Here is a 23,967-nt window from a genome sequence, read left to right as displayed (position 1 = left end):
TGAGGGGATCCCGGAATCCCGGGACGGCGCGGGTTGGAAAAGCCCACAGCGTGTCCCGGCTGTCCCCATCCCTGCTCACAGAGCTCACAGAGCCGTCCCACAGCACATGGCGCAGGACTGGGAGCGGACGGCTTTGGGATATCCCCGGTGAGTGAGACTCCGCAGCCTCTGTGGGGATCTGTGCTCGGTGACCGCACGGGGATAAAGCTCTGCCTGGCATCGGTTCCTGCCCGTGGTTCTGGTGCCCTTGGGTCCCTGCTGTGAAAAATGCATATTTTATGATTGGCTTTACGCAATAGTTACAGTGAATATTATATGTGTAATGTTGGAAAGTTACGCTGTATTAATTCTCTCAAGTAGTGTGTTGAATGTATTTTTAGGTTATAACACGGTGTTAAAATAGAAACTATACTATGTAAGATACTTTTTAACTATCTCAAGACAGAGATGAGATAATCAAGGAATTCTTCGCACAAGGATAACAATTACAGAAACCCCTAAATTTTCCAGAGAAGAGGAATTTATGGTTTTCCTTATCAACAGAAACGAACTTCTTCAAGCCTGATTGAGGCTCAAAGGCGCCTGGGAATTAACAGAAACTTTTTGACAAGTACCAGAAGAAGTTCTTGTTTTAAATAAAATATATGCATAACCATAAAGTGTTTTGTATATGCAACAAGCTATTGCTTTTAAGGTGATTCCTTTGTTCACAAGGCATGCTTGTCATGGCTTAAGTGCCCAAGAGCATCTGGACGTCCATAATTCTTTGCTTTTTATTGTCTTCTAATTGTCCTAACTCTAATTTTTTATTACTCTAATAGTATTACTATTTTTATAACCATTTTATTAATATTAAACTTTAAAATTTTAAAAAACCAAGTGATTGGCGTTTTTCACACTTCCAATCCAAACTGCTCTGTGATTCTGAGATGAATTGTCTCAATCTCTTTTCCAGTCAGGATCACAACCCTGGGCTGACAGAGGGATTCTCAGCCCGTGCTGGGGGTACCTGGTGCAGGTGTTTGTCACCAAATGACACAAGCAAAAACGATGCACCACAGCCTTGGTCACGATGAAGAGACTACTTTATTTTTTCTGACTCCAATCTTTTATAGTTCTCAAAAGGCGCCAGTGGATTGGAGGGTGAACGTGCCACCTCTCCAACGACACTGCACAAACTACCTGTACATCAAATTTCTCCGCCTCTGTGAAAGAATGCAAAACAACAGGTTATTTACAGAAAGTTGTGTGAGAAAGTTCTCTACAAGAACGAAAACTCAGAAGGCTTTAGAAAACTCTTGATAACCAGGACGACAGGAGTTCACAGCTCTGGGGGTACCTGGCGCAGGTGTTCACAGCTCTGGGTGCGTGCTACCCCTCTTGGAAACTGCCCTAATTCGGGAAAGTGCCCCTAATTCCTGCCGTTCGCACCAGAGTTGTTCAGGAGGGAGAAGCGTAAACTGAGCCAGCCGCCACTGACCTTTACCACACCACAACTGTCGTGTCCAACCTGCCAGGAATGAAATGAATATCGCAGCGGGTGAAGCGAGTGGCTAAATTTGTGTCTTCATACCCGTCTTAAGTATTAATGTGGGGAGGCACTTCCTGACGGCCTCTCTCTGCTGCTGCCCCGGGCTGAAGACGTCCCATGGTCGGTAGAGCTCTGCTGGAGCCGCTTGTGTGCGAGGGTCGGCGAGCAGGGCTGGGTTATGCCCCTGGTGGTGCCAGGAGCGGGGTCAGAATCCTGAATTCCACTCGGGCTGGAAAAGGAGCTTGGTGGAAAGCGCAGGCCGGGCGCTGGGGCTGATCTGAGCTAGGAAGGAGCTGCAGTGGGCGCAGGACTAACCCTTCGCTGCTTGTGGTTGAGGTTTATGTGTTTATCTCTCCTCATCTGGCTTTCAAGGTGCCTTCAGAACCTCTGCATGCTCCTGTTGCCCATTCCTTTGGGCATCCTTTCCCCTGTTCTCCCAGTCCTTGGCTGCGCTTGTTTTGTGGCATTTGCCTTAACGACACGAAGCCCAGGAATTCCAAGCAGGCCAGGATACAAAAAAAATTGTTATAATTAAGAGCACGGAAGGACAGACCTAGTAAAGAATGTACTTCTCCTTCAAAGTCCTTCAGAAGAAGCTGAAGGAGGGAGATCATGTGAAGTTTTTTTATTGAAGTGGCATAATTTGTCCAGAAATTTAGTAAATTCACGCTGACAGAGAGTAGATTTAGAATGGGTGTTAGGAAGAAATCCTTTCCCTGTGAGGGTGAGGAGGCCCTGGCACAGCCCAGAGCAGCTGTGGCTGCCTCTGGATCCCTGGCAGTGCCCAAGGCCAGGCTGGACGGGGCTTGGAGCACCTGGGATGGTAAAAGGTGTTCCTGCCATGGCAGGGGTGGCACTGGATGGGCTTTAAAGTCCCTTCCACCCCAAACCATTCCAGCATTCTATGCCATTTTTCCATATACGTGACAAAAGTTTGAACAAAATCCCGCACTGTTAGGGAAGATTCCGGAGTCTCTGTGGCATTCCCATCTGAAAGGCGGGGGGGGATTTTTGTTGTGTTCTTGTCGTGTTTCCCTTCTCCCCATCTTCCTGGGGAGCTGGGAGTGAAGCCTCCCTTTGTGGCTCCCCTCCGCAGTCCCACCGCAAGTTCTCCGCGCCCAGGCACGGCCACCTGGGCTTCCTGCCCCACAAGCGGAGCCGCCGGCACCGCGGGAAGGTGAAGGCCTGGCCCAAGGACGACCCCAGCAAACCAGTCCACCTGACAGCTTTCCTGGGCTACAAGGCTGGCATGACCCACACTGTGCGGGAGGTGCACCGGCCTGGCCTCAGTAAGGCTTGTCCACGAGGGAAAGTGGGGGAAGAGGCTCCTTGGGAAGGGCTGTTTATGGAAAGGCGTGGTTGGAGCCCACGCTTCTGGGTTAGATCTTGCACGGTCAAAGGCCAGCTCAGCATGGGCTGAGCCTGGAACTCTGCACACTGGGATGCCGAGTGGTGGTTTGGGAGGTGGGAAGGCTGAGACCAAACGTGCCCCCAGCACTGTCTGTGACAGCGGGAATCCTCCAGGGGATGATCCCAGAGGATGCCGGGCACCACTTCCCTGTGCTGCCTTGCAGAGATCTCCAAGCGGGAGGAGGTGGAGGCCGTGACCATCATCGAGACCCCGCCGATGGTGGTGGTGGGGGTCGTGGGCTACATCGAGACACCCAAGGGCTTGAGGAATTTCAAGACTGTTTTTGCCGAGCACATCAGCGACGAGTGCCGGCGGCGCTTCTACAAGAACTGGTACGTGCTCCCAAAAAGGGTCATCCAACACTGGTGCCAGCAGTGGAGGTGTCCAAGGCACCCCTGGATGTGGCACTCAGTGCCCTGGGCTGGGGGACAAGGTGGGGATCAGTCACAGGTTGGACTCGATGATCTGGGAGGGCTTTTCCAACCTCAGTGATCCTGGGATTCCCAGAGTGGGGGTTTCCTGGGGCGCTGCCTGTGAGGGATCTCTGGCAGGAATTCCACAGGCTCTCCGGGATGCCCAAACAGCTCAGCTCCTGTGGAGTGAAACTGCTGCCTATTTAGTCATGCACAGGGACACTGCAGACGGCCCGATGCTGGGGAGCAGCGTTTGCATATGTAAATTTATTCTAATAGCCGAACCAAGTTAGCTCTCTCCACGATATCGTATGGCAGGTTCCTTTTCCCTCCTGTAGCTCGGGCTCCTCGGCTCCCCAGTTCAGTGGAATCCTTGAGCTGGACTGAAACCAGATTTGCCAGGGGGAAAATCGATGCAGAATGTGGCCCCTGGCCCTCATAAATATCAACACCCCTCAGCAGAGAGGGAAGTGGGAACAGGAATTTCCTCGCTGTAGGAATTGTGTCTCCTGTAACAGCACCATGGACACCCACCCACCACACGCCTCCGATCCCTGTTTTCTCCTGTCAGCCCTTTTCACGGCTCATCCCTCTTCCCACCCGAAGCCCCTGGCAGTCAGGTGAGGCTCGGGTACCCCCAGGTAGCAGGGAAGTGCCTTTGTGGTTTCCTGGCTGCAGGAATCTCCTGTAATAGCTCCATGGAGACCCACCCACCCCAAGCCTCCCATCCCTGCTTTCTCCTGCCTCTGATTTTGTGCCAGTTTTGACGGCGCTGAGTCAGTCAGTGGGAGACAACTGCATTCCTCATGCAGAAAGGTTTGAATTACCCTTGAACAAGCCCTTTTCACGGCTCATTATCCACCTCCCTCTTCCCACCTCAAGGTCCTGACAGTCAGGTGAGGCTCAGGTATCCACAGGTTCCTTGTGCCTCCGAGGAGGTGGCTGTCAAGGTGACCTGTCCCCTCTCTGCGCTGTCACAAGCCCTTTATCAGCTCTGATGGGTGTTAAACCACTTCTGTCCCTAGGCACAAGAGCAAGAAGAAGGCGTTCACCAAGTACTGCAAAAAATGGCAGGATGAGGCTGGGAAAAGGCAGCTGGAGAAGGATTTTGCAGCCATGAAGAAATACTGCAAGGTCATCCGTGTCATTATGCACACACAGGTCAGAGCCTCCCCCTGGCATGGGCAGGGGGCTCGGGGGCTTCCTCAGCTCTGAAGGGCCTGGAAATGGGATCAGGGGGTGTTTAGGTGGGGTCTCTGCTCTGAGAGAGCAGAGGCTCTTTCAGATGGTGATGGGACGTGCTATCTGACCTTCCCAGCTGCCTCCTGGACCTCCCAGTCCCCTCCCAGAGCTCCTGCTCCAGGGCTGCCATGGTTTGGGAACACGGGGGAGCCCCCAGATCCCAATGGGAGCCCACACACACCCCGTGGAGGAGAGCAGGAGGAGGGCAGAGCCTGGGCAGGTCCTGAGTCCCGTGTCAGCAAGGGACCTCATGATCACCTCAAATTAGCAACTGGTGTCAAATGTTTTGGGCAAAAATAACCCCACGGGCAGGCACAGTTTTGCCAGATGCTGATTGCTGGATACACATGGGGCCCATTTTAATGCTGATCCCTGGATTTAAGGGCTGCTTTGGGGCCTGGGGGAGAGCTAAGTTGGCTCAAGGCCAGACAGGGTCTCTGGGCTCAAGGACAAGGAGTTGGCTCCATAAAGTCCCAGAAACAAAGAGCTGCTGACCCAGGGCTGCTTTGAAAGGGGGTGACAGTGGCAGAGAGGTGAAGCAGTGGCTCTGCTCACCCCTGTGCCCCTCACAAATTGTGAGTGACCCAGCCCTGCTGCACCCTCCTGTCTGTGGGGTGAGGGGCCACGTGTCACCCTAAGGCACTGTGTGCTGCAGATGAGGCTGCTCCCACTGAGGCAGAAGAAGGCCCACATCATGGAGATCCAGCTGAATGGGGGGACAGTGGCTGAGAAGGTCGACTGGGTCCGGGAGAGGCTGGAGAAGCAGATCTCTGTGCACAGTGTCTTCAGCCAGAACGAGATGATCGATGTCATCGGCGTCACCAAGGGGCACGGCATGAAAGGTACGGGGGTTTGGGGCTGTCCTTCTCACACCTGGCTCTGCCCATCAGGTGGTTTTGGGGTAGGACAGTGTTCACCACGCTGAGAACCCCTAACTTTTTGAAGAGGGAGTAGCAAAAAGCCTCGGGATCTTAAGCGTGACATCCACTTCTGTTGTGGCAGGGCTCGGTTTCCTTAATCTCAGGGATTCCAGCAAGGGAAAAATTCAGCAGGGGCACCTCTGATGTAGATACAGAGGAGCTGACAAAGTAACCTCTGGTGGAAAGATTTTCCCTGACATTAAGGCCAGTGAAGGCCTCCTCCCAGGAGGCTCAGAGGCACTGTCAGTACACAAAGCAACCAGCTCTAATGGGAGGTGATCCTGCCCATGGCAGGGCTTGGAACTGGATGGTCTTTATGGTCCCTTCCAATCCAAACCATCCTGTGATGGTGTGAATGTCTCACAAACCCCACACGTGCAGGGGGGTGGGCGTCCCTGGGTGTGTGCATGGAGCACCTCCCGGTCTGATCAGAGCCCTGGGAAGTGAGAACAGCTCCTGGTCTCCTCCCAACAGAGCCTCCTCTGAGAACTGCAGGAGAGCCATGGGACTGTCCTAAAGGAGAATGATGGGACTGTCACACAGGAGAGTGGTGGGACTGTCCTTCAGGAGAGCCATGGGATTGTCCCTCAGGAAAGCAATGGGACTGTCCCTCAGGAGAGTGGTGGGACTGTCCTTCAGGAGAATGATGGGACTGTCCTTCAGGAGAGCAATGGGATTGTCCCTCAGGAGAGCCATGGGATTGTCCCTCAGGAGAGCCATGGGACTGTCCCTCAGGAGAGTGGTGGGACTGTCCTTCAGGAGAGTGGTGGGACTGTCCTTCAGGAGAATGATGGGACTGTCCTTCAGGAGAGCAATGGGATTGTCCCTCAGGAGAGCCATGGGACTGTCCCTCAGGAGAGTGGTGGGACTGTCCTTCAGGAGAGTGGTGGGACTGTCCTTCAGGAGAATGATGGGACTGTCCTTCAGGAGAGCCATGGGATTGTCCCTCAGGAGAGCCATGGGACTGTCCCTCAGGAGAGCCATGGGATTGTCCCTCAGGAGAGCCATGGGACTGTCCCTCAGGAGAGTGGTGGGACTGTCCTTCAGGAGAGTGGTGGGACTGTCCTTCAGGAGAATGATGGGACTGTCCTTCAGGAGAGCAATGGGATTGTCCCTCAGGAGAGCCATGGGACTGTCCCTCAGGAGAGTGGTGGGCCTGTCCCTCAGGAGAGTGGTGGGACTGTCCCTCAGGAGAGCAATGGGATTGTCCCTCAGGAGAGCAATGGGATTGTCCCTCAGGAGAATGGTGGGATTGTCCCTCAGGAGAGCCATGGGACTGTCCCTCAGGAGAGCCATGGGACTGTCCCTCAGGAGAGCAATGGGATTGTCCCTCAGGAGAGCCATGGGATTGTCCCTCAGGAGAGTGGTGAGACTGTCCTTCCCCAGCCCCTCCCTGCTGACCCTGCCCGCTGTTCCCACGCTCCCAGGGGTGACCAGCCGCTGGCACACCAAGAAGCTGCCCAGGAAGACACACAAGGGCCTGCGGAAGGTGGCCTGCATCGGGGCCTGGCACCCGGCCCGCGTGGGCTACTCCATCGCCCGGGCTGGCCAGAAGGGCTACCACCACCGCACCGAGATCAACAAGAAGGTATGGCCCAGGGCAGCTCCCTCAGGCCTCCCATCCTGTCACCATCCTCCTTCCCACGGTGCCCTCAGCTCCCCGCATCCTCCTGGATGTTGCCCTGGACATCTCCCTGTCTTTCCTGGTGCTTTTCCGCTGCTTGAGGGCACGCCGTGGTGGAAACCACGCGATTGTGTGGGGGATTCTGCCAGCCTGTGAAGCTCCTCAGCAAGGGGCAGGAGAGTCTCCATCTCCGCTGCCTGTGCGTTCCCAGATTTACCGCATTGGCCACGGGATCCACGTGGAGGATGGCAAAGTGGTGAGGAACAACGCCTCGACGCACTACGACATCACCGAGAAGACCATCACGCCTCTGGTGAGGGCCGAGGGGTGACAGGGCTGTGACTCTCCCCGCCAGCTCTCCTGCCCACCAACCCCTCTGCTCTCCCCACAGGGTGGTTTCCCTCACTACGGGGAGGTCAACAACGACTTCCTCATGCTGAAGGGCTGCGTGGTGGGCACCAGGAAGCGCGTGCTCACCCTCCGCAAGGTGAGGGCAGCAGGCTGGGATGGGCTGCAGCTCCCCAGGAACACATTCCCCACGTGGAGAACCCTCCAAGTGCTGGGCAGGGACACTGGGCGGGTCCTTGGTGCAGTGTTGGCAGGTGGATGGAGCTGGAGAGCTTCAGAGCTCTGAGGGCTGTGGTTCATTTCAGAAATGAAACCTTGGATTGTCACAGAAAGGTGATTGGGCATTGGAATGGCTGCCCAGGGACGTGGTGGTGGAGTCACTGGTGTTTAAGGACAGACTGGATGTGGCACTCAGTGCCATGGTCTGGGTGACAAGGTCAGGTCATAGGTTGGACCTGGTGATCTCAGAGATCTTTTCCAGCCTGGTTGATTCTGTGCAATGCTGAGCAAAGAGCAGCTCTGCAAGCTCTCCACCACCTGAGCACCGGGGTGTTGCTCTGAGAACACGGATTTTTGAGGAGATATTTCTTTAGAGGCTATTCCAACCCTGCCTCCATGAGACCAGCCGTCCTGACTTTCTGTGGCGATGCTCCTGATGTTGTGGCTGTTCTTTCCCAGTCCCTCCTGGTGCACACGAGCCGCCGGGCCCATGAAGCCATCGAGCTCAAATTCATTGACACCACTTCCAAATTCGGCCACGGCCGCTTCCAGACAGCTCAGGAAAAGAGAGCTTTCATGGTGAGTTCCTCGGGCTGCCTCCAGCTCATCGGGGGGCCACAGCAACTGACTGACTCCAACCAAGCATCTTCCAGGTGTCCATGGGCAGGGAGGTGGAACTGGATGAGTTTTATGTCCCCTCCGACCCAGGCCATCCCAGGATTCTATGATTCCATAATTCTGTGACCTGTTTCTCAATACAACAACAGCCAAGTGAATGTTTGAGGCTCTCTTGCCTAAAGGCAGCCGTGAGTTCAGTTCACACAGCAGAAATGGGGCTAAGGAAGAACAGGATGGTTGTGTGAGGGATCCAAGACAGCTCAACCAGCAAATAAAAGACCATATGGGCAACCAGTTCCCATTCACCACGGGAAGTTTTAAACAAGCAGTTAACTTGGCGGGCACTGTCTTGGCCATATGGTGCCTTTCACTTGGAATTGTGCACTGCTTTGATTTGTTTGGAATGATTTATAGCTTTAATATTCTCAGAGGAAAGAAAGTTTGGGTCAAATTCAGATGCAAATTTGTGGTGCTTTTGTCAGAAGCTTTCAAGAAGGCCAAGCAGTGTATTTTTCTTAAATCCAGGGCAACAATTAGTATAATTAAATAATGTAAACACAGCAGTTTCCTGAATAGTTTTGCAGCCTTCACCAGGCTGGTGCGAGTCTGAGTCTGAAGCGGAGGAAGCACTGAGTAAACCAGGAGAGGGAGAAGGAGTAGGGAAAGAAACAACTGCCTGGGTCCCACGCAGACGTAAACTGGGTCTGGATCTGGCCTGTCAGCCAGAAATGCCATGTGAAGCTGCCTAAGCCTCCTTAGTGCTGGCAGGGGGATTGGTTAGGCTCTGCCTTTGCAGAGCTCTTTAGAGGTTAAGCTGATTTCCTTCAGCTCAGTGTCAGGAGCCTGTTGTGTCACTGCCAGCCCTGAGCTGCTGTGACGAGGAGCTCGGTGACAGGAGGAGGTTTGACCTGGGTGCAGCTCTTTCCTTTGCCATTTTCCCCCTTGGATTCTGTGGTAAAACATCACATTTGTCTGGAAGTTGAGGGACATGAGTAATTCCTGCCACCTGCTCCCATAGGATTGATCTGCTGTGGGATAACCCCATTTTTCAGCTGCTGGCCCAAGCTGCCTTTCTGGTCGCCACAGCCCAGACACAGCCATGCAGGCCAGGTCTGTGTGTCCCTAAATCCAAACTCTCCTTTCTGCTCTCTTCCAGGGCCCCCAGAAGAAACATCTGGTGAAGGAGAAGCCAGGTGTGCAGGAAGAGCCCTAAGGACAGAGATCCAAGGCTGCCTGGCTGGGCACTTGCAATAAAGGGGCTCCAAGCCATGCCTGCTCCTCTCTCCTTCTGGAAGGGTCTCTTGCCTGTTCTCAGGCTCCTCAGCAGGTGGGGATGGGAAAAGTGGCATCTGGGACTGGCCCACATGGACAGTGCCTGCTCTGCCCTCTGGATCCTCCCTTTCCTTTGCCCAGTGAGTTTTTCCCACTCACCCAAATCACCACGAAGTCTCCCCCTCCCTCTCATCCAGCAGAGAGCAGAGCACATTCCAGCACTTCTGCACCAGTGCCCACTGGGAACACTGGGGCTCCCCATGACCTGCCTCTGCCCTGGCTCCCTGCCTGTCCCCTCAGTGCCTCTCCCACACACCTCCAGCACTGCTTTTGCCAAGCTGAAGGTGCAACCCGGGGGCTCCTCCCTGCTCAAAGCCCCCTGATCCTGGCCGGAACCCTCGGCAGAGGTGGGAATTGGTGCACAGCAAGAGGGCTGCTAGGCAGGGCTGGGCAGCGATGGATTTATTCACCTGGGATCCTTTCCCACCCGTGCTTTCCTTGCAGCCCAGCTGCCTGTGGGGAGGGGGGGATGCCCCAGAGCTGGAATTTTGGATCGGCGATGATCCCAACTCCTTCGGTGCCACGATCCAGGTGTCCTGCACCCTCTTTGGAACCAGACAGTGGGAAGCCCAGCCCTCCACTGTCCAGAGCTGCCTGCTTGACCAGGAGTCCTGGAGCGTGCCCGTGGAATTCCTGGGTCTCCAGCAGCCTGGCTGTGCCCTGAACGTGTGCTTGCAGGATTTGAGGAGGCTCATCTGCAGAAGCAGAGGATGAGGATGAATCCAGGCACAGCCCTGGATGCAGTCAGTGGCCAGGCCCCGGCTGTCCCCGTGTCCCAGCGAGGTCCCTGAGCTCTGGGCAGTGTCCCTGCCCCTGGGGTTGTGCTTCAGAGCCTCCTGTCCCCCGTGGCTGGCAGGTCCCGGGGCAGTGCCGAGGTGGGTGGCCAAGGATCCAGGCCAGAGCGCATGATGGGAATGATGAGGTCGTCCATGTTTGGCATCACCAAAATTTTCTACAAAGAGGAATCCGGAACAACAAATCAGTGGCTTTGAGCACCACGGGGACACTGCCTGGGGGTGGCCTGGCAGGAGCCACACCCAGGTCAGGGGCAGGGGCTGTGAACTGCAGGTTCTGAGCTCCCACCCCCACAGCAGCAGCCCCAGGAGGGTCCCAGCTCTGGATATCGGGGTGGGGACAAGCAGGGACAGTTTTTCTTTGCCCTGGCCACCTTTGACAACCCCCTGCAGGGGCGGTCACAGCAGAGGGGAGGGACCAGCATTTTGAAACTATCCAAATGGGTGGCTTTTGTGGGGGGCCTAAATATCTGTGGGGACATTTCTGCTCTTTGAGCAGAGGTGAGAGGCTGAATACAAACCCTTGGGAAGACAAATCTCCCAAACATCCCCAATCCAGAACGGACAAGTGGAATCAGCCCTTCTGGGGGGTGTCTGCCTGACACCCCAAACCCTCCCTGCTTGGGGCAGAGCTGCAAATGATGGGAGGAAATCACTTTTCCTCAGCCCTTGAGCTCGTTATTTGGGTTCTGTGTCTTCACTGCTCCAAGCTGGCCAGACCAGACCAGGTGTTGGCTTTTTGCAGAAACAACTGGCCCGAACTGAGGCTGACTCTCCCCGATGGCAGCAACGCCCAAGCCTCAGCAGGGTCTGCTGAGCCCCTGAAGAGCAGCCCAGGCACCTGAAACTCGTGCTTCAGCTTCTTCTCGATCCACTCGGTGACATGCAGGAATGTCACCTCCCTCTCGCCCAGCTTGGGGCGCACCTTCAGCTCCAGCTGCGGGGGCACTCGGAAGCTGTACCTGTGAGGGGAAAGGAAACAGGCAGAAAGCATCACCTGCCAAAGACGTGGCACAGCCCAGGCGGCCCCACTGCTGGATTCTAGGGAGGAGGTGACAGCTCTGGGTCCCCAGATCTGTGAGGGCCTGGGTGCAGACCCAGAGGAATGAGCCTGAGGTCTGTGAGCCCCTTTGGGGAACAGCCTTGGGCTGTTGGTGGCCAAGATGAGCCCAAAGCCCCGGAGCTGGCTCCTTGCAGGGAGCAAGGGGTGCTGGCAGCAGGATGTGCCTGTGGGGGAAGGAGAGCTGGTACCAGACACGGTCGGTCGGTGGCGGGGGGATGTTCACGGCCAGGGTTCCTGCCAGCTCCTGCACCTCCACCGTCAGCAGCAGCGGCGTGTTGGACACCTCCTCCATCTTCTTCTTGATGAACTCGTTCTCCGTGGCCTTCTGGAAGTACTTGGACTTGGCGATCTTATCCACGAAGCGCAGGATCTTCCTGCTCGTGCTGTTCCCGCTGACGTGCCTAAAGCAAGAGGGGCCCCAGCTGGGTTTTGGGGTCCCCCAGCCCTCTGCCACAGCGCCCTACAGCGACAGAGTCCCCTTTGGAAGCTGCCACGATGTGCTGTGCGTGTCCTGCCGGGGACACCGTGCCCATGCCCCTGTGCTGACGTGGCACCGTGCACCCCCAGCCCCTCCCGGTGCCCCCCATGGCACCGACCCCCAGCACCCCCTTACCCCTCGGTGCCAGGCGGGGCGAGCAGCCTCTCCCCGGGGGCTCCCACGGGCTCTGCAGTGGTGACATCTTCCTCGTCGGAGGAGCCGGCGCTGGACGACTCCGCATCGCTGTCTGCCAGCAGGATCAGCCGTGGCCTGGCCCTGCGAGCCCCAGGAGATCGCTGCGGTCCCCAGGGCTGCTCTGGGGACAGCGGCCTCGCCTCACTGGGCCAGGAGGAGCGGGATGAGCCCACCCATGGACAGATTCCTTACCCCTCTCTGCCTGCCTCTGCAGGGCCGCTCTCCTCTGCAGAGCTCTCCTTCCCCAGCTTGCTGAGGTTCATCTTTGTCTCCAGCGTCATCTGCAAGGAGCCGCTGTAGGTGACCTCCATGTCCACCCAGAGCCCTGCCAGGGAGAGGGACAGGGCGAGAGCAGGTCAGCACCACAGGGGTCAGAGCTGCTTGTGCACTGCCAAGCCCTCCCAGCTCTGGGGACCGGGCTGGCAGCTCTGTAAAGCCATCCTAGAGCCAGCACTGGGGTCCCTGTGCCTCTGTGGGGCTCTTACCTCGCTCATTGATGGTGGGGTTGGAGGCACTGAGCACCGAGGGGATGGATGTGCCCATGTCCAGCTCTGTCAGTGTCAGCTCGTTCATGAAATACGGGAGCTGATGGAGGGAAGGCCCCATGGGGGACAGTCACCACTCACCGTGGGGCCTTGGGAACAGGGCTCCCCCGAGTGATCTGGTGCTCCTGCCTCTCACCTTGATCTTGCTCAGCTTCTTCTGGATCTTGTTGGACACCTGCTCTGCCCAGTACTGCTCCCGGAGGAAGTCCCAGAAGATGCGTCCCACCAGGGCGTTCATCCAGGCCATGCTCGCCGTGTCCTCGTGGGAGGGGACAGCAGCCACCAGCCCCTGCAGCGAGGTGGCCCCGTGAGCAGTGGGACCTGCTGTGCTGGGCTCCCCTGCCCCAGGGCTTGGCTGCTCTAACAATGCACAGACTGGAAGTGGCTCCGTGCGAAGCCTCCAGCCCCGCTCCCAGTGCTGGGTTTGTCCCACTCACCTTTGTGGGCGTGGGGCTGCCCAGAGCTCCGTGAGAGGGGCTCCGCTCCGGGCTGGCTGCCCCCTGTGCTGGCACAAATCGGGCCATGTAGGTGCTGTAGTCCAGGTAGATCTCCTCGGTGCTTCCCGACACATCCCTGGAGGGATCCGTGGCTGGGATGTCCTCGGCGCTGCCCCCGCTGCTGCTGCCGCTGCTCTGCGGAGCCCATCCCGTGCCTGGGGGTGTGGAATCACAGACTCTTTTAGCTTGGAAAATGTCATCAATCCAACCACTGCCCAGGCCAGCACTAACCCGTGTCCCCAAGTGCCACATCCACACGGCTTTAACTCCCTCCAGGGATGGGCACTCCACCCCTGCCCTGGGCCTCACAGCCCTCTCAGTGAAAGAATTGTTCCTAATATCCCATCTGTTCGGTCAGGATGCCATCAGGGGTGACATGATGCCTGTCCATGATGCCAGTGACATGCCACCCACCCTGTGCTGACCGGCTGAACCCTCTTGGCTACACTTCGGGCTCCTCCATGTCCCTCCGTGCTCATTGCTGCCCACCAAGGCACTGTGCTCCTGGATCAGTCCTGGCCCAGAGCAGAGGCCGTGCTGGCTGCCCCTCACCTGCCCTGGTGTCACCGTGGCTGCTGGCTGTCCCACGGGAGGCTTGCACGAGGTGCTGGTACCACTCCTCCTTCTCCCGCCCCGTCCGCCCAAACAGGTACAGGCACCTGTCCCTGCCGTCCCCCGGGATGTCCTGCCCGGCCACCGGCACCTTCCTGGTCCCCTCCTCCCCCTGCAGCTCCGTGTCGTGCTCCTCGCTGCCCTCTCCCTCGGCCGGCTCGGCGAGGAGCACGCAGATGGGATATTTCTTGTTCCACGTCCGCTTTCGGGCCAGGCTGGGGGGGCACAGGAAGACCTGCAGCACCGAGAGCGGGGTGAGGCCGGGCCAGGCGTGGGGGGGGGGTCCCCGTGGGGACCTCCGGGCTCACCTTGGCGTCGGTCAGGTCGTAGCAGCGGTGGCCGACGAAGACGGCGTCCAGGATCTCCTCCTCGAAGGTGGCTCGGCGCGGGATGTTGCTCTTGGGGTAGGACAGCGTGAGGGTGGCCCCGTCCAGCACGGCGAGCACCGAGTGCGTGAGCGACGGGTGGAAAAGCTCGGGGTCGTACACGTGCAGCTCGTTCATCCAGCCCTGGAGAAGGGGGAACAGGGGACCGGCTGCTGGCGCTCACCACGGGCACCTCCAGCCCCTCATCCCGGAGCGCCCCTCTCCTACCTGGAGGTGGGGCGGTTCCCGCGGCTCCCCCGGGAGCAGCCTGGGGCGCAGGCGGCCCCACGGTCCCCGAGCGGCCGGCGGAGCCCTGGGTACGAGGAGGAGGATGGCGAGGAAGCCCAGCAGCAGCCCGCAGAGCAGCCCCACGCAGAGCCCGGCGGCGTAGGGCGGCAGCGGCAGCACCAGGTAGCCGTAGGCGAGGAGGGCGATGGTGGCGAGCGCTCTGCCCGGCACGGAGCCCCCGGACCGCGCCGGCGGCGGCTCCTCGGCCGGTGGGAGCGGGGGGTCCGTGTCTCTCTGCGCCACCTCCACCACCTGGATCACGTCCCCGTAGGAGCAGATCTCGTAGCGGCAGTTCAGGGTGGGCTCCCAGGGCGTCCAGTCCCGCACCCGGCGGGCCCCGGCCCCGCGGCTGCCCCCGGGGCTGCCCCCCGGCTCCTTGGCCCGGCCCGTGGGGCTGCTCTCCTCGGCCATCAGGCGGCTCAGGCGGCTCAGGGGCTCCTGCACGGCCTCCGACAGCCGCCTCCTCGTGTCCTCCAGCCTGGCGTCGCGCAGCCGGAGCAGCGCGGCTCGGCTCTCCGACGGGGACACGCTGGGCGACGACGGAGCCGTGCGCGACTTGGCCGGGCTCAGCCGGGGCTGGGGGCCCCGCGGGAGGTCGGCCAGGAGCATCCCCCCGGGCTGGGGCGAGGCGGGACGCTTCGTGTCCCCGTCCGCCGTGGGAAGGAGCCCGCAGCCATCCCGGCCGCCTCCGTCCTCCCGGCTGCCGCCGCCGTGGGGCGTTGGTGCCTCGATGTCCCCATGCCGAGGTGAGCCCGGGCACGCTGCCAGGGCTGGAGAGGCGTCTGCTGCCACCGCAGCCTGGTCTGCCATCGCTCGCATCGCCGACGGCGCTGCCGAGGGGCAGGGAAGGAGCGGTCAGCGCTGGAAGGGCTCCGTGCCACCGCAGGGCACAGGAACATCCCTGCCCCGCTCCTGCCGCCGCCATCGGCACCGCCCGGGGGCATCCCCGGGACCCTCACTCCGGGCTGGGCGCCTGCCAGCCTGTTTTGGGATGGCTTGTGGGGTGAGCTCAATGTGGGAACCCGCTTGTCCAAGGAGGAGAAACCTCAGCCAGGCAATTAGCCACGGGGCTGCGGGAGCCCGGAGCCGCCAGCCAGGGCTGCGGCCAAACGGGGATTTTCTGCACCAGGATATTCCAGTGGTCCCAGTGCCAGCCCAGGGCTGCCAGCAGGGATGCCAGGCCAGCGGGCAGGACTCCCTGACTCCTCTAAAAGTTCATGGTTTGGCCCCTGCTTCGAGCACTGCATGAATCCAAAATGGAGCCAGCCCAAGCTGCGGCCCCAGTGCCAAACCAGCAATCTCTGGCTTTACCGGTGGCAGAGAGGACAAAAGTTTTTCTAACACGAAGTTTGCATTGTCCTGAGGGGGTCCATGGCCTCAAGGAAGTGCTGTCCTGTCCCCACCACCACCCCTCACTGCTGCACTCCTGCCCCAGCCATGGGCTGACCCGCTCCGAGCCGTGTCCCCTCCGTGATTTTGGGAAGGAGAAGGGATCTGCAGGACGGGCTCTGCAGGGCCACCGCGGTGCTGAGTCAGCTCCCAGCGGGTCCCTGGAGCGCTCAGCCCCTCCCTGCCCTCTTCCCCTTCGCAGCAGCCCTGCAGCAGCAGCGGGAATGCATCCCAGGGACCCTGGGCTGCCTCGCGCTCGCACCGCGCTGGATCTTCAAAGCTCCTCAGTGCCAGGAATTAATCACAGCCTGTGCCGCAGCTGCCTCCAGCCCCCTTTACATAATCTCAGCTCTTGCTTTGCTTCTCCTTCACAGGAGCCACTTGTTAACCCCAGATCATCCACGGGTGATTGTCCCGGTGGTCCCAGCCCCCGGCAGAGAGCCTGGCTGGTGCTGGCCAGCCCGTGGCACTGCTGGCACCACCGGCAAGGCACTCAAACAGCAAAACGAGGCGTGAGCGGGGGAAATGAGCAGTGGAGCTGGGCCTGAGAGGGGATCTGCTCCAGGGGAAGGTGCCCCTGTCCATGGCAGGGCTGGTCTTTAAGGTCCCTCCCAACCCAAAGCATTCCAAGTTCCGTGGTTCCGAGGGATCCCTCCCCTGACACCGCAGGGCCCTGTCCACCTCCCACCCAGCACTGCAGCCTGGACACACTGCCCCTCACCATGCAGGGCTCTCACTGGTGGCCCCATCCCAGCCACTCCCAGTATCCCCAGTATCCCCAGTACTGCCCACCACCCCTGGCTGCTCCTACCAGAACACCCCTGGGCTGGTCCTCGGAGGGTCCTGGCCGGTCCCTGCTCCGTGTCCCTGCCAGGTCAGGGTGACAGTGTCCCCCCAGCACTGGCCTGGGTGCTCCTTGTGCTCCACTCCACCGTGCCCAGCTCTCTGTTGCCAGTGCTCCCGTACTCGTGGGTTTTAAAAGCTAAAAAAAAAAAAAATAAATAAAAAAGGGAAAAAAAAAGAAGTCTGTTTCCTGAGAGACCATTAGCACGGTGGAAGACAGAGATAATAATAGCCTGGGTTTGTATGGGAGTTCTCCTCTGGCAGGGATGGTGAGTGCAGTGGGGGCTATGCTGCTGCTGCAGCCACCTGTGGGGAGGGTGGGGGCAGCAGGACAGACCCTGCTGGGTGTCCTGGCTGGACCAGCAGCACCCCGAGAGGGACGTGCAGCCCCAGGGGAGGCTTTGCTGCTGCCTCAGGCTTCAGAGAGCCAGCACTGAGTGTGGAGGTGCTCCAGCACTGAGCCCCTCCCAGCCTGCAGCTCGTCCCCAGGCTGTGGCCCTGCAGGATCAGGGGCAGCTTTTTGCTCTTTGCAGGATAAATCACACATGAAGGTCCTTGAAAGTGTTGTCATGGGGGCAGCTGGGTGGGCTCGGTGGGGTCACGGGGTGATGGTGGCTTTGGAGGTGCCAGCAAACAGCTCTCAGGGGTGATCCCACCTCTTCCAGGGCATCCCTGAGAAGGACTGGGGCTGAGTGGGATCACTGCTGGGGAGCAGTGCTTGGGACACCCAGCCCAGCTCGGTCACATCTGTGCAGGGCAGGGACACAAGACCCCTAATGACAGTGTCCCCCCTCGCTGTGTGTGGACACACCAAAGCCACGACCATCAGTGAGCCTCTCCCTGGATTCCAGCTCCAAAATTCCACTCCTTGCTCCCAGCTTTGGTTCAAATTCAGGGCTTGACATGACCTGACAGAGACAAGCTGTGACCCAGCTCGGGCTGGTGTCCTGGAGTGTCTTCCCCTAAAACACTCCTTCACGTGGCCAAGGCAGCAGAGGTGGCATGGCACAGCCTGGCACGGTGGCAGCTCCCGGGCGGGCACCGCCTGCCCGGTGTTTGCTTTGGTTGTAGGATCAGGGAGTTAATTGAAATATCAACTTCATTAACTTCCCTCAGCCCTCTGTGGTTAATTAGGGTGGCAGTGGCGCTGCTGGCGGGGACGTGGCACCACAGCAGCGCTTTCCTCACCCAGCCAAAGGAGCTGGAAATCCCTCTCTAATTATCTGCACAAAACACCGTGACAGAGCCCGGCTGTGACGCCGTCCCTGGAGCATTCCTCATTATCCCGGGATCAGGGAGCCCTGGGGTGGCTTTGAGGGAATTCTGCAAGCTCAGATGTAACTTTGGCCAGTGGGCTGGGCCGTGTGGGATCCCAGCTCCATCCTCTGCTCCCAGTTCCACATCACATCGCCGCACCTCAGGGGTTTTACTGGTGGATACTGGAGTGGGCTTTGTGCTGCTGGAGGAGCAAGGAGCCAGGTGGGCTTTGGAATGCCTGAGAGCCAGCCAGCCCCAGGAGCCATTCCCAAAGCCTCTCCAGCACCCTGTGCATCCCAGGGCTGGAGCCTAGCCCTGCCTTTCTCTGGGCTCTGCTTCACTCCCGTGTCTCAGCCGTTCCCAATCTCCGCTCGTCTCCTGAGCTGCGTGGCCCCTGCAGCCCACAGGGGCTCTGAGCCATGGGGAAGGATCCAGCCACTTCCCACATCCATCCCGCTGCCGCCGGCACAGCCTCACGGCAGGAATCGCAGGGAGCAGCAGTTATCCGACGGATGACGCTGCCGAGAGCTTCTGGCAGCTGCAGCTCCTTCCACCGCCTGCAAATCCACACCCCTAAGGTGTGCGGGGCCCTGGAGTCTATCTGGAGCTTTCCCTGACATCCCGCTCCTCTGATCTCGGTGCTTTCAAAGCAGCGCATCCCCCTCCCTCCCTCCCTCCCTCCCTCCTCCCGTGCGGTGCCGGTGCCGCGGCGCGGAGCCCTTTCCTCCCCCTGCCCGGGCTCCTGCCACGAGCCATCAATCCCCGGGGCTGCAGCGGGAGCTCAGCTCGCCCGGGATGCAGCCTGACCTAATTCAAAGCGGCAGCATCCGGAGGGCAGCGGCACCGCCGGCCCCACGCCGGGGTCCCGCAGCCCCGGGGGGAGCTCCGGGCCGCCGGGCGCGTCCCTCGGCATTTGGGAGCGGGCACCCATCCAAGCGTGGCCGCGGCCGCAGGGCCAGAGGCCGGGTTTTGTCCAAAGGGCACCAAGATCTTTCCCTCTTGCACCAGGGAAGGTGCCGCTTCCAGCAGAGCCTAAGCCCGGGGACTCATCCGGGCGAGAGGTTTTGGATAAACTACACGAGAAGGGATTTGCGGTGCTGATCTCTGGAAGGAGAAGGAAGCTGCAGCAGCTCAGCCCCTTTGGAACCTGCCCAGGTTCACCTTCAAAGCCCTCACCTCGCCACATGCCGGGCTGTCACTTCCTCCTCCCCGGGACTCCCCGCGCCCACGACGGGCCCCGGTCAGACCCCGCATCCCCCGGGTGACCCCGGCTCTGCGCTCCCGGGACAGGGAGGTCCCTGCTGTGCCATCCCCAGAGCCCTGAGGGACCCCCGGTCCCAACCGCCCCCAACCCTGCTGGGGAAACCGGGGCTGCCCGGCCCCGCCGCCCGCCCCGGGGCCCCGCAGCGCCGGTACCTGCGGCAGGCGGGGGGGCCCGGGGAGCCGGGAAGGGTCGGTCGGTCCCGGTGGTGGAAGAAGGACGAGCAATGCCGGGGAATCGGAGTGGTCCCAGTGCCGGGGGAGGATAACGGGGGGGGTCAGTCCCGGTGCCGGGGGCACCGGGCCTTGTGCCGGGGAAGAAGAGCCGGTGCCGGTCCCGGTCGGTGAGGCCGGTCGGTCCTGGTGCCGGGATCCAAGGACTGACGCCGGTGCCGGGATAGCAGTGCCGGAGCTGTGCCGGTTCCGGTGGCGGTACCGGCGGTGAAGAGCCGGTAGCGGCGGCTCCGTCGCGGTCCCGCTGCCGGTTCCAGGTGCCCAGAGCCGGGCTGGCGCCCGCCCCGCTCGCACCGGCGGTGCCGGAGCATCCGCAGCCCCGAGCCGGCTCCGCGCTCCGCCCCGCGCCCCCCCGCCCGCCCCGCCGGGGCCGCCCTCGCTCCGCCGCCGCCCCGGGGAGGCCGCGCGGGGGCTGCGGGCCGGGACGGCGGTGCCGGGGGATGAAGGGGGGTTCGGAGCGGGGTCCCCCCCGGTACCGGGACCGCCCCGGTACCGCCGGGTCCGCAGCGGCCTCTGCGGGAGGCGGGGCGGGGCCGCTGGGGCGGGCCCGGAGGAGGGACCAGGGCGGGACACGGGGATGGCCCGGTGGATGGGCGGGACACGGGGATGTACCGGTGGATGGGCGGGACACGGGGGTGGCCCGGAGAGGGGCGGGACACGGGGGTGGCCCGGTGGATGGGCGTGGCGGGGGGCGCGGCCGGGCCAGCGGAACGGAACGGAACGGAACGGAGCGGAACGGAACGGCGGGCGCAGCCATGTCCTTCTGCTCCTTCCTCGGGGGAGAGGTGTTCAAGGACCACTTCCAGCCGGGTGAGGGGGGGCTCCCCGCGGGTTCCGGGGGTGCGGCCGGGAGGGGTCCCCAGCGGGGCGGGCAGGGGGTGTCACCCGGCAAGGCGGAACCCGCCGGGTGAGCGGCTGAGCGGGGGTTTAGTGGGGTTTCTTTCCGCGGAGCATCCTCCAGCCGTGGGTCCGGGCGGGGGTCCCGGTGGAGGAATCCTCCTCGATGGGGGAGGGGGGGGGGGTCCCGATGGGGACTCGGGGGTTCGATTCCTGTATGAGCCCCTTGTGGGGATCCTGCCCTGTGGCGGGGGGTGGGGGGAGTGGGGGTCCTGCCTCTCCACCCCCTGCTTGCCCTGCTTGCCCCGGGGTCCGGGTGCCGCGGCTGTGCCGTGTCCCCGCGCTGACGCGTCCCCGCGTGTCCCCTCCGCTGTGCCCTCCGCAGGTATTTACGTGTGTGCCAAGTGCGGCCATGAGCTGTTCTCCAGCCGGGCCAAGTACGAGCACTCGTCGCCGTGGCCGGCGTTCACCGAGACGCTGCGCGGGGACAGCGTGGCCAAGCGCGAGGAGCGCCCCGGGGCGTTAAAGGTGCGGATCCCCGAACCCTTGGGCTGTAACAAAAAACCCCCCCGGGCTGGTTCGCCAGGAGCCCGTGCGAAGCCAGACTGCTGCCAACCCCTCCCTTTGCTTCTCCAGGTGACGTGTGGCAAGTGTGGCAACGGGCTGGGCCACGAGTTCCTCAACGATGGGCCCAAGAGGGGCCAGTCCCGCTTCTGAATATTCAGCAGCTCGCTGAAGTTCCTCCCGAAAGGTACCGGCTGTGGCTTGGCAGCTGTCCCAGCCCGGGGAGTTATTTCTGGGCACGCTGCGAGTGCTGCGCTGCTCTCAGCAGGGCGGCCCTGGCCGTGCTGATAACGCCGGGGATAAATCTGGCTCAGCCTGCTCAGCTCCAGGCTCCCCGAGCTCAGCTGGGGCTCCTGCCTGTGACCAGCACCCAGGGTCTCCGTGGGTTTGAGGGGTTGAGTTTTGGGGGGTTTCTCTGGGGGTGCAGAGCGAGGGCAGGGAGCCTCTGTGCTGGCACTGAGGGGCTGGGGGCGTTTGCTGGCCACTCCCTGGGGAAGTTGTTGAAGAAAAGGCTGTCGAGGAAATGCCTTAGGAAGCCAAATTCCAGGCAGCAGCACAGCCATGAGCTGCTGTCCTGCTGGCCAGGCTGCGATGGTGATGATGTTCTGTAGCAAAACCCCCAAGTAAAAAGGGCTGGTGGTTCTGGAGGAAGAAACACGAGCCCTGATTGCTCCTCCCCTGTTTTTTAGGTCAAGCTGACCTGAAGGAGAAGTAAGTGAGCTGCTGCACCTGGCACTGCCCTGGGCTAATCCTGCCTTCACTCCTTGGGATGCACTGTCCTGCCAAGAGGACAGGAGCAGGAGCAACCCCAAGGAAGCTCCTGGTCCGAGTTTTCCCCTGATTTCCTGGTCACGGTTTCCCCTTGATTTCCCTGTCAAGGTTTTATTCCCTGATTTCCCTGCCAGGGTTCCCCTGTTTTCCCTGTAGCAGTTCCCCTCAATTTCTCTGTCACATTTCCCCCCTGGTTTCCCTGTCCCAATTCTCTCTTGGTTCCCCTGTCCCGGTTCTCTCCTGGTTCCCCTGGTCCAGTTCCTCCCTGGGGCTGTTCCAGCTCCATCCAAGGAGCTCCTGTGCCCGTGCTGAGCTCTGGGGAGGGTTTGCTGCTGACAGTGTCCAGACCCCAGGCAGGCACTGATGCAATCCAGGGAAGCTCTGCTAGCACTTGCAGGGAGTAACACGGGATTAGCCCAGGTCAGGGCCAGGCTTAATCCCTGGAGCTATTCTGGGCTGGGATCATGGTATGAACTGCCCTATATAAACCCCAGGGTGCTGGGGCAAGGATGTTTTATGGTCCCACATGTTTTCTGGGCAGCATCCAGGTGTTTCCCCCCTCTGCCCACCTTCCACACTGCAGAGACGGTTCCACACCAGGGTCCTCAACTCTGCCCTGGCCTTACACCTGATTCAGCACTGTGCAATAAATTCCAGGGTTCCTCCTGGCTCTGCCCTGCTGGGGGGGAGGCTGGAATTGGGCCCAGGAGCTGCGCTTGGCCCCGCTCAGGCTCCGGAATCGTGGCTCCCAAGGGCTGCCACACTGATTCTCCTGAACTCAGTGCCTCATTCCTGGCCTTCCCTCCTTGGCCCAGGAGCCAAATTCCCCTCTGGAATGGATACACGAGGATCTTTAAAGAGGGAAAAGGCTGTTGCTGGCCCGTGGGGTTTAGAGGGGCTGTGCTGCTGGTGCAGCTGCACTCGGGGACACCTTGGGGGCTTTTCTCTCCACGTGTTTTCCCCCAGTCCCACGGATCCGAGGGCACCAGGGGAGGTTTGCCAACCCCAGCTCACTCCCTGGAGCTCACTGCAGGTCTCCATGCTGAAATAAAGCACTGATTCACTGTGTTGGAGTGTTGAACAGGCTGGAATGGCATCCCAGCGCCGTGGGCTCCTCCTCTGCTCCCTGGCTGCAGGGCTGGGGAGGCTGGGGGGGTGGGGGGTGTGTGCTTTTACCTGGAATCTCTTCCCATTTCCCCAGGTTTGCCATGGAAAGGGGGTTGCTGAGGCGTGGGAGGCCTCTGGGCATCCCCAGAGCCAAAGCCCCCCTGGGAAGGTTTCCTTTTCTCTCCACTTAGCACTTTTTCCCAAATGAAGCTGGTTTTAGCTTGTTCTGAGTGTGTTCTTGGTACTTCCTGGGCTCTCAGGATTTTCTGGGCACAGGGAGATGAGTTTCTCACCAGAACTTCCCCACACAAAGTCTGCAGGACTGGAAGCCACAACCCTCAGTCTCACATGGGATCTCCACCCCCTTGGAGCTGGATCCCAGATCCCTGGAGGCTTGAGCTGGGCTTTGCTAGGCTCCAGTTCCCTGCTCCAAGGGGGTGAAGTCCCCTCTGGAGCTCAGGAGCCAGTGCCAGCTCTCCTCCCCCTGCCCTCAGCTCGGGTCAACCCCCAGCTCTAATTATTCACCAGGTTCCAGTCTGAAGGTCCAATCTGCCTTTTCACTGATTAACCCTTGGATTTTAGGGCATTAAGGAGAAATTTTTTGGGGGAGGGTGGGGAGGCCCTGGCACAGGTGCCCAGAGCAGCTGGGGCTGCCCCTGGATCCCTGGCAGTGCCCAAGGCCAGGTTGGACAGGGCTTGGAGCCCCTGGGATGGTGGAAGGTGTCCCTGCCATGGCAGGGGTGGCACTGGATGGGCTTTGAGGTCCCTTCCCACCCAAACCATTCCAGGATTCTCCAGGTCAGGTGACATCCACGTGAGCCCTGGAGGGAAGGGATTTTTGGAGTGGTTTCCCTTGAGATGCTGCAATGGGAGGAAACCTTGGGAGTGCCAGTGGCGAGGGGACAGCAGAGCTTCCTCCCCATGGTGGGCAGCGTGTGCCAGGGGGGATCCAGCCGGGATTGCTCCAGCCCTGCCCGTGCCAGGGGGATCCAGCTGGGATTGCTCCAGCCCTGCCCGTGCCAGGGGGATCCAGATCCAGCTGGGATTGCTCCAGCCCTGCCCGTGCCAGGGGGGATCCAGCCGGGATTGCTCCAGCCCTGCCCGTGCCAGGGGGATCCAGATCCAGCTGGGATTGCTCCAGCCCTGCCCGTGCCAGGGGGATCCAGCTGGGATTGCTCCAGCCCTGCCCGTGCCAGGGGGATCCAGCTGG

At 60.4% G+C, this 23,967-nt stretch overlaps 3 protein-coding genes across 4 annotated transcripts; 2 read left to right on the top strand and 1 right to left on the bottom strand.

The window, feature by feature from the left end:
- Nucleotides 1-18: 18 nt before the first annotated feature.
- Nucleotides 19-9,595, top strand: RPL3L (ribosomal protein L3 like). The gene is made up of 10 exons (XM_053957247.1): nucleotides 19-147; nucleotides 2,628-2,820; nucleotides 3,106-3,274; nucleotides 4,381-4,516; nucleotides 5,253-5,439; nucleotides 6,945-7,105; nucleotides 7,353-7,454; nucleotides 7,533-7,628; nucleotides 8,168-8,287; nucleotides 9,483-9,595. Exons 2-10 carry the CDS (start codon nucleotides 2,781-2,783, stop codon nucleotides 9,537-9,539), a joined length of 1,068 nt encoding a protein of 355 aa, XP_053813222.1. The 5' UTR covers nucleotides 19-147; nucleotides 2,628-2,780; the 3' UTR covers nucleotides 9,540-9,595.
- A 437-nt stretch (nucleotides 9,596-10,032) lies between these two features.
- On the bottom strand, nucleotides 10,033-16,787 carry LOC128796017 (testis-expressed protein 2-like). Its single transcript, XM_053957245.1, has 12 exons — nucleotides 16,696-16,787; nucleotides 14,436-15,325; nucleotides 14,151-14,351; nucleotides 13,783-14,077; nucleotides 13,171-13,385; nucleotides 12,870-13,022; nucleotides 12,674-12,773; nucleotides 12,381-12,513; nucleotides 12,129-12,269; nucleotides 11,704-11,916; nucleotides 11,294-11,414; nucleotides 10,033-10,610 (listed from the first exon to the last, which is right to left on the bottom strand). The coding sequence occupies exons 2-12, from the start codon at nucleotides 15,312-15,314 to the stop codon at nucleotides 10,485-10,487; spliced, it is 2,577 nt and encodes an 858-aa protein (XP_053813220.1). The 5' UTR covers nucleotides 15,315-15,325; nucleotides 16,696-16,787; the 3' UTR covers nucleotides 10,033-10,484.
- Nucleotides 16,788-19,848: 3,061 nt separating this feature from the next.
- Nucleotides 19,849-22,718, top strand: MSRB1 (methionine sulfoxide reductase B1). Of its 2 annotated transcripts, XM_053957248.1 has the most exons (4): nucleotides 20,145-20,288; nucleotides 20,701-20,843; nucleotides 20,952-21,066; nucleotides 21,569-22,718. In XM_053957248.1, the coding sequence occupies exons 1-4, from the start codon at nucleotides 20,234-20,236 to the stop codon at nucleotides 21,592-21,594; spliced, it is 339 nt and encodes a 112-aa protein (XP_053813223.1). In that variant the 5' UTR covers nucleotides 20,145-20,233; the 3' UTR covers nucleotides 21,595-22,718. The 2 variants fall into 2 exon arrangements, with proteins under 2 accessions (XP_053813224.1, XP_053813223.1); XM_053957249.1 differs by lacking the exon at nucleotides 21,569-22,718 and having other exon boundaries at nucleotides 19,849-20,288; nucleotides 20,952-21,032.
- Nucleotides 22,719-23,967: the final 1,249 nt, after the last annotated feature.

The sequence above is a fragment of the Vidua chalybeata genome, chromosome 16, assembly GCF_026979565.1.
Source record: "Vidua chalybeata isolate OUT-0048 chromosome 16, bVidCha1 merged haplotype, whole genome shotgun sequence".
Lineage (NCBI taxonomy): Eukaryota > Metazoa > Chordata > Aves > Passeriformes > Viduidae > Vidua > Vidua chalybeata.
Note: the sequence above shows the minus strand (reverse complement) of the source record. Positions and strands in the feature narration are given on the sequence as shown.

Coding starts and splice junctions, on each gene's coding strand:
- RPL3L (XM_053957247.1), top strand. CDS start 2,781: ATGACCCACACTGTGCGGGAGGTGCACCGGCCTGGCCTCA. Junction 5,440..6,944: donor CAAGGGGCACGGCATGAAAG/GTACGGGGGTTT, acceptor CCACGCTCCCAG/GGGTGACCAGCCGCTGGCAC. Junction 8,288..9,482: donor AGGAAAAGAGAGCTTTCATG/GTGAGTTCCTCG, acceptor GCTCTCTTCCAG/GGCCCCCAGAAGAAACATCT.
- LOC128796017 (XM_053957245.1), bottom strand. CDS start 15,314: ATGCGAGCGATGGCAGACCAGGCTGCGGTGGCAGCAGACGCCTCTCCA. Junction 14,352..14,435: donor GGGAACCGCCCCACCTCCAG/GTAGGAGAGGGG, acceptor CCCCTTCTCCAG/GGCTGGATGAACGAGCTGCA. Junction 10,611..11,293: donor AGCTGAAGCACGAGTTTCAG/GTGCCTGGGCTG, acceptor TCCTCTTTGTAG/AAAATTTTGGTGATGCCAAA.
- MSRB1 (XM_053957249.1), top strand. CDS start 19,919: ATGAAGGGGGGTTCGGAGCGGGGTCCCCCCCGGTACCGGGACCGCCCC. Junction 20,289..20,700: donor CAAGGACCACTTCCAGCCGG/GTGAGGGGGGGC, acceptor TGCCCTCCGCAG/GTATTTACGTGTGTGCCAAG. Junction 20,844..20,951: donor AGCGCCCCGGGGCGTTAAAG/GTGCGGATCCCC, acceptor TTGCTTCTCCAG/GTGACGTGTGGCAAGTGTGG.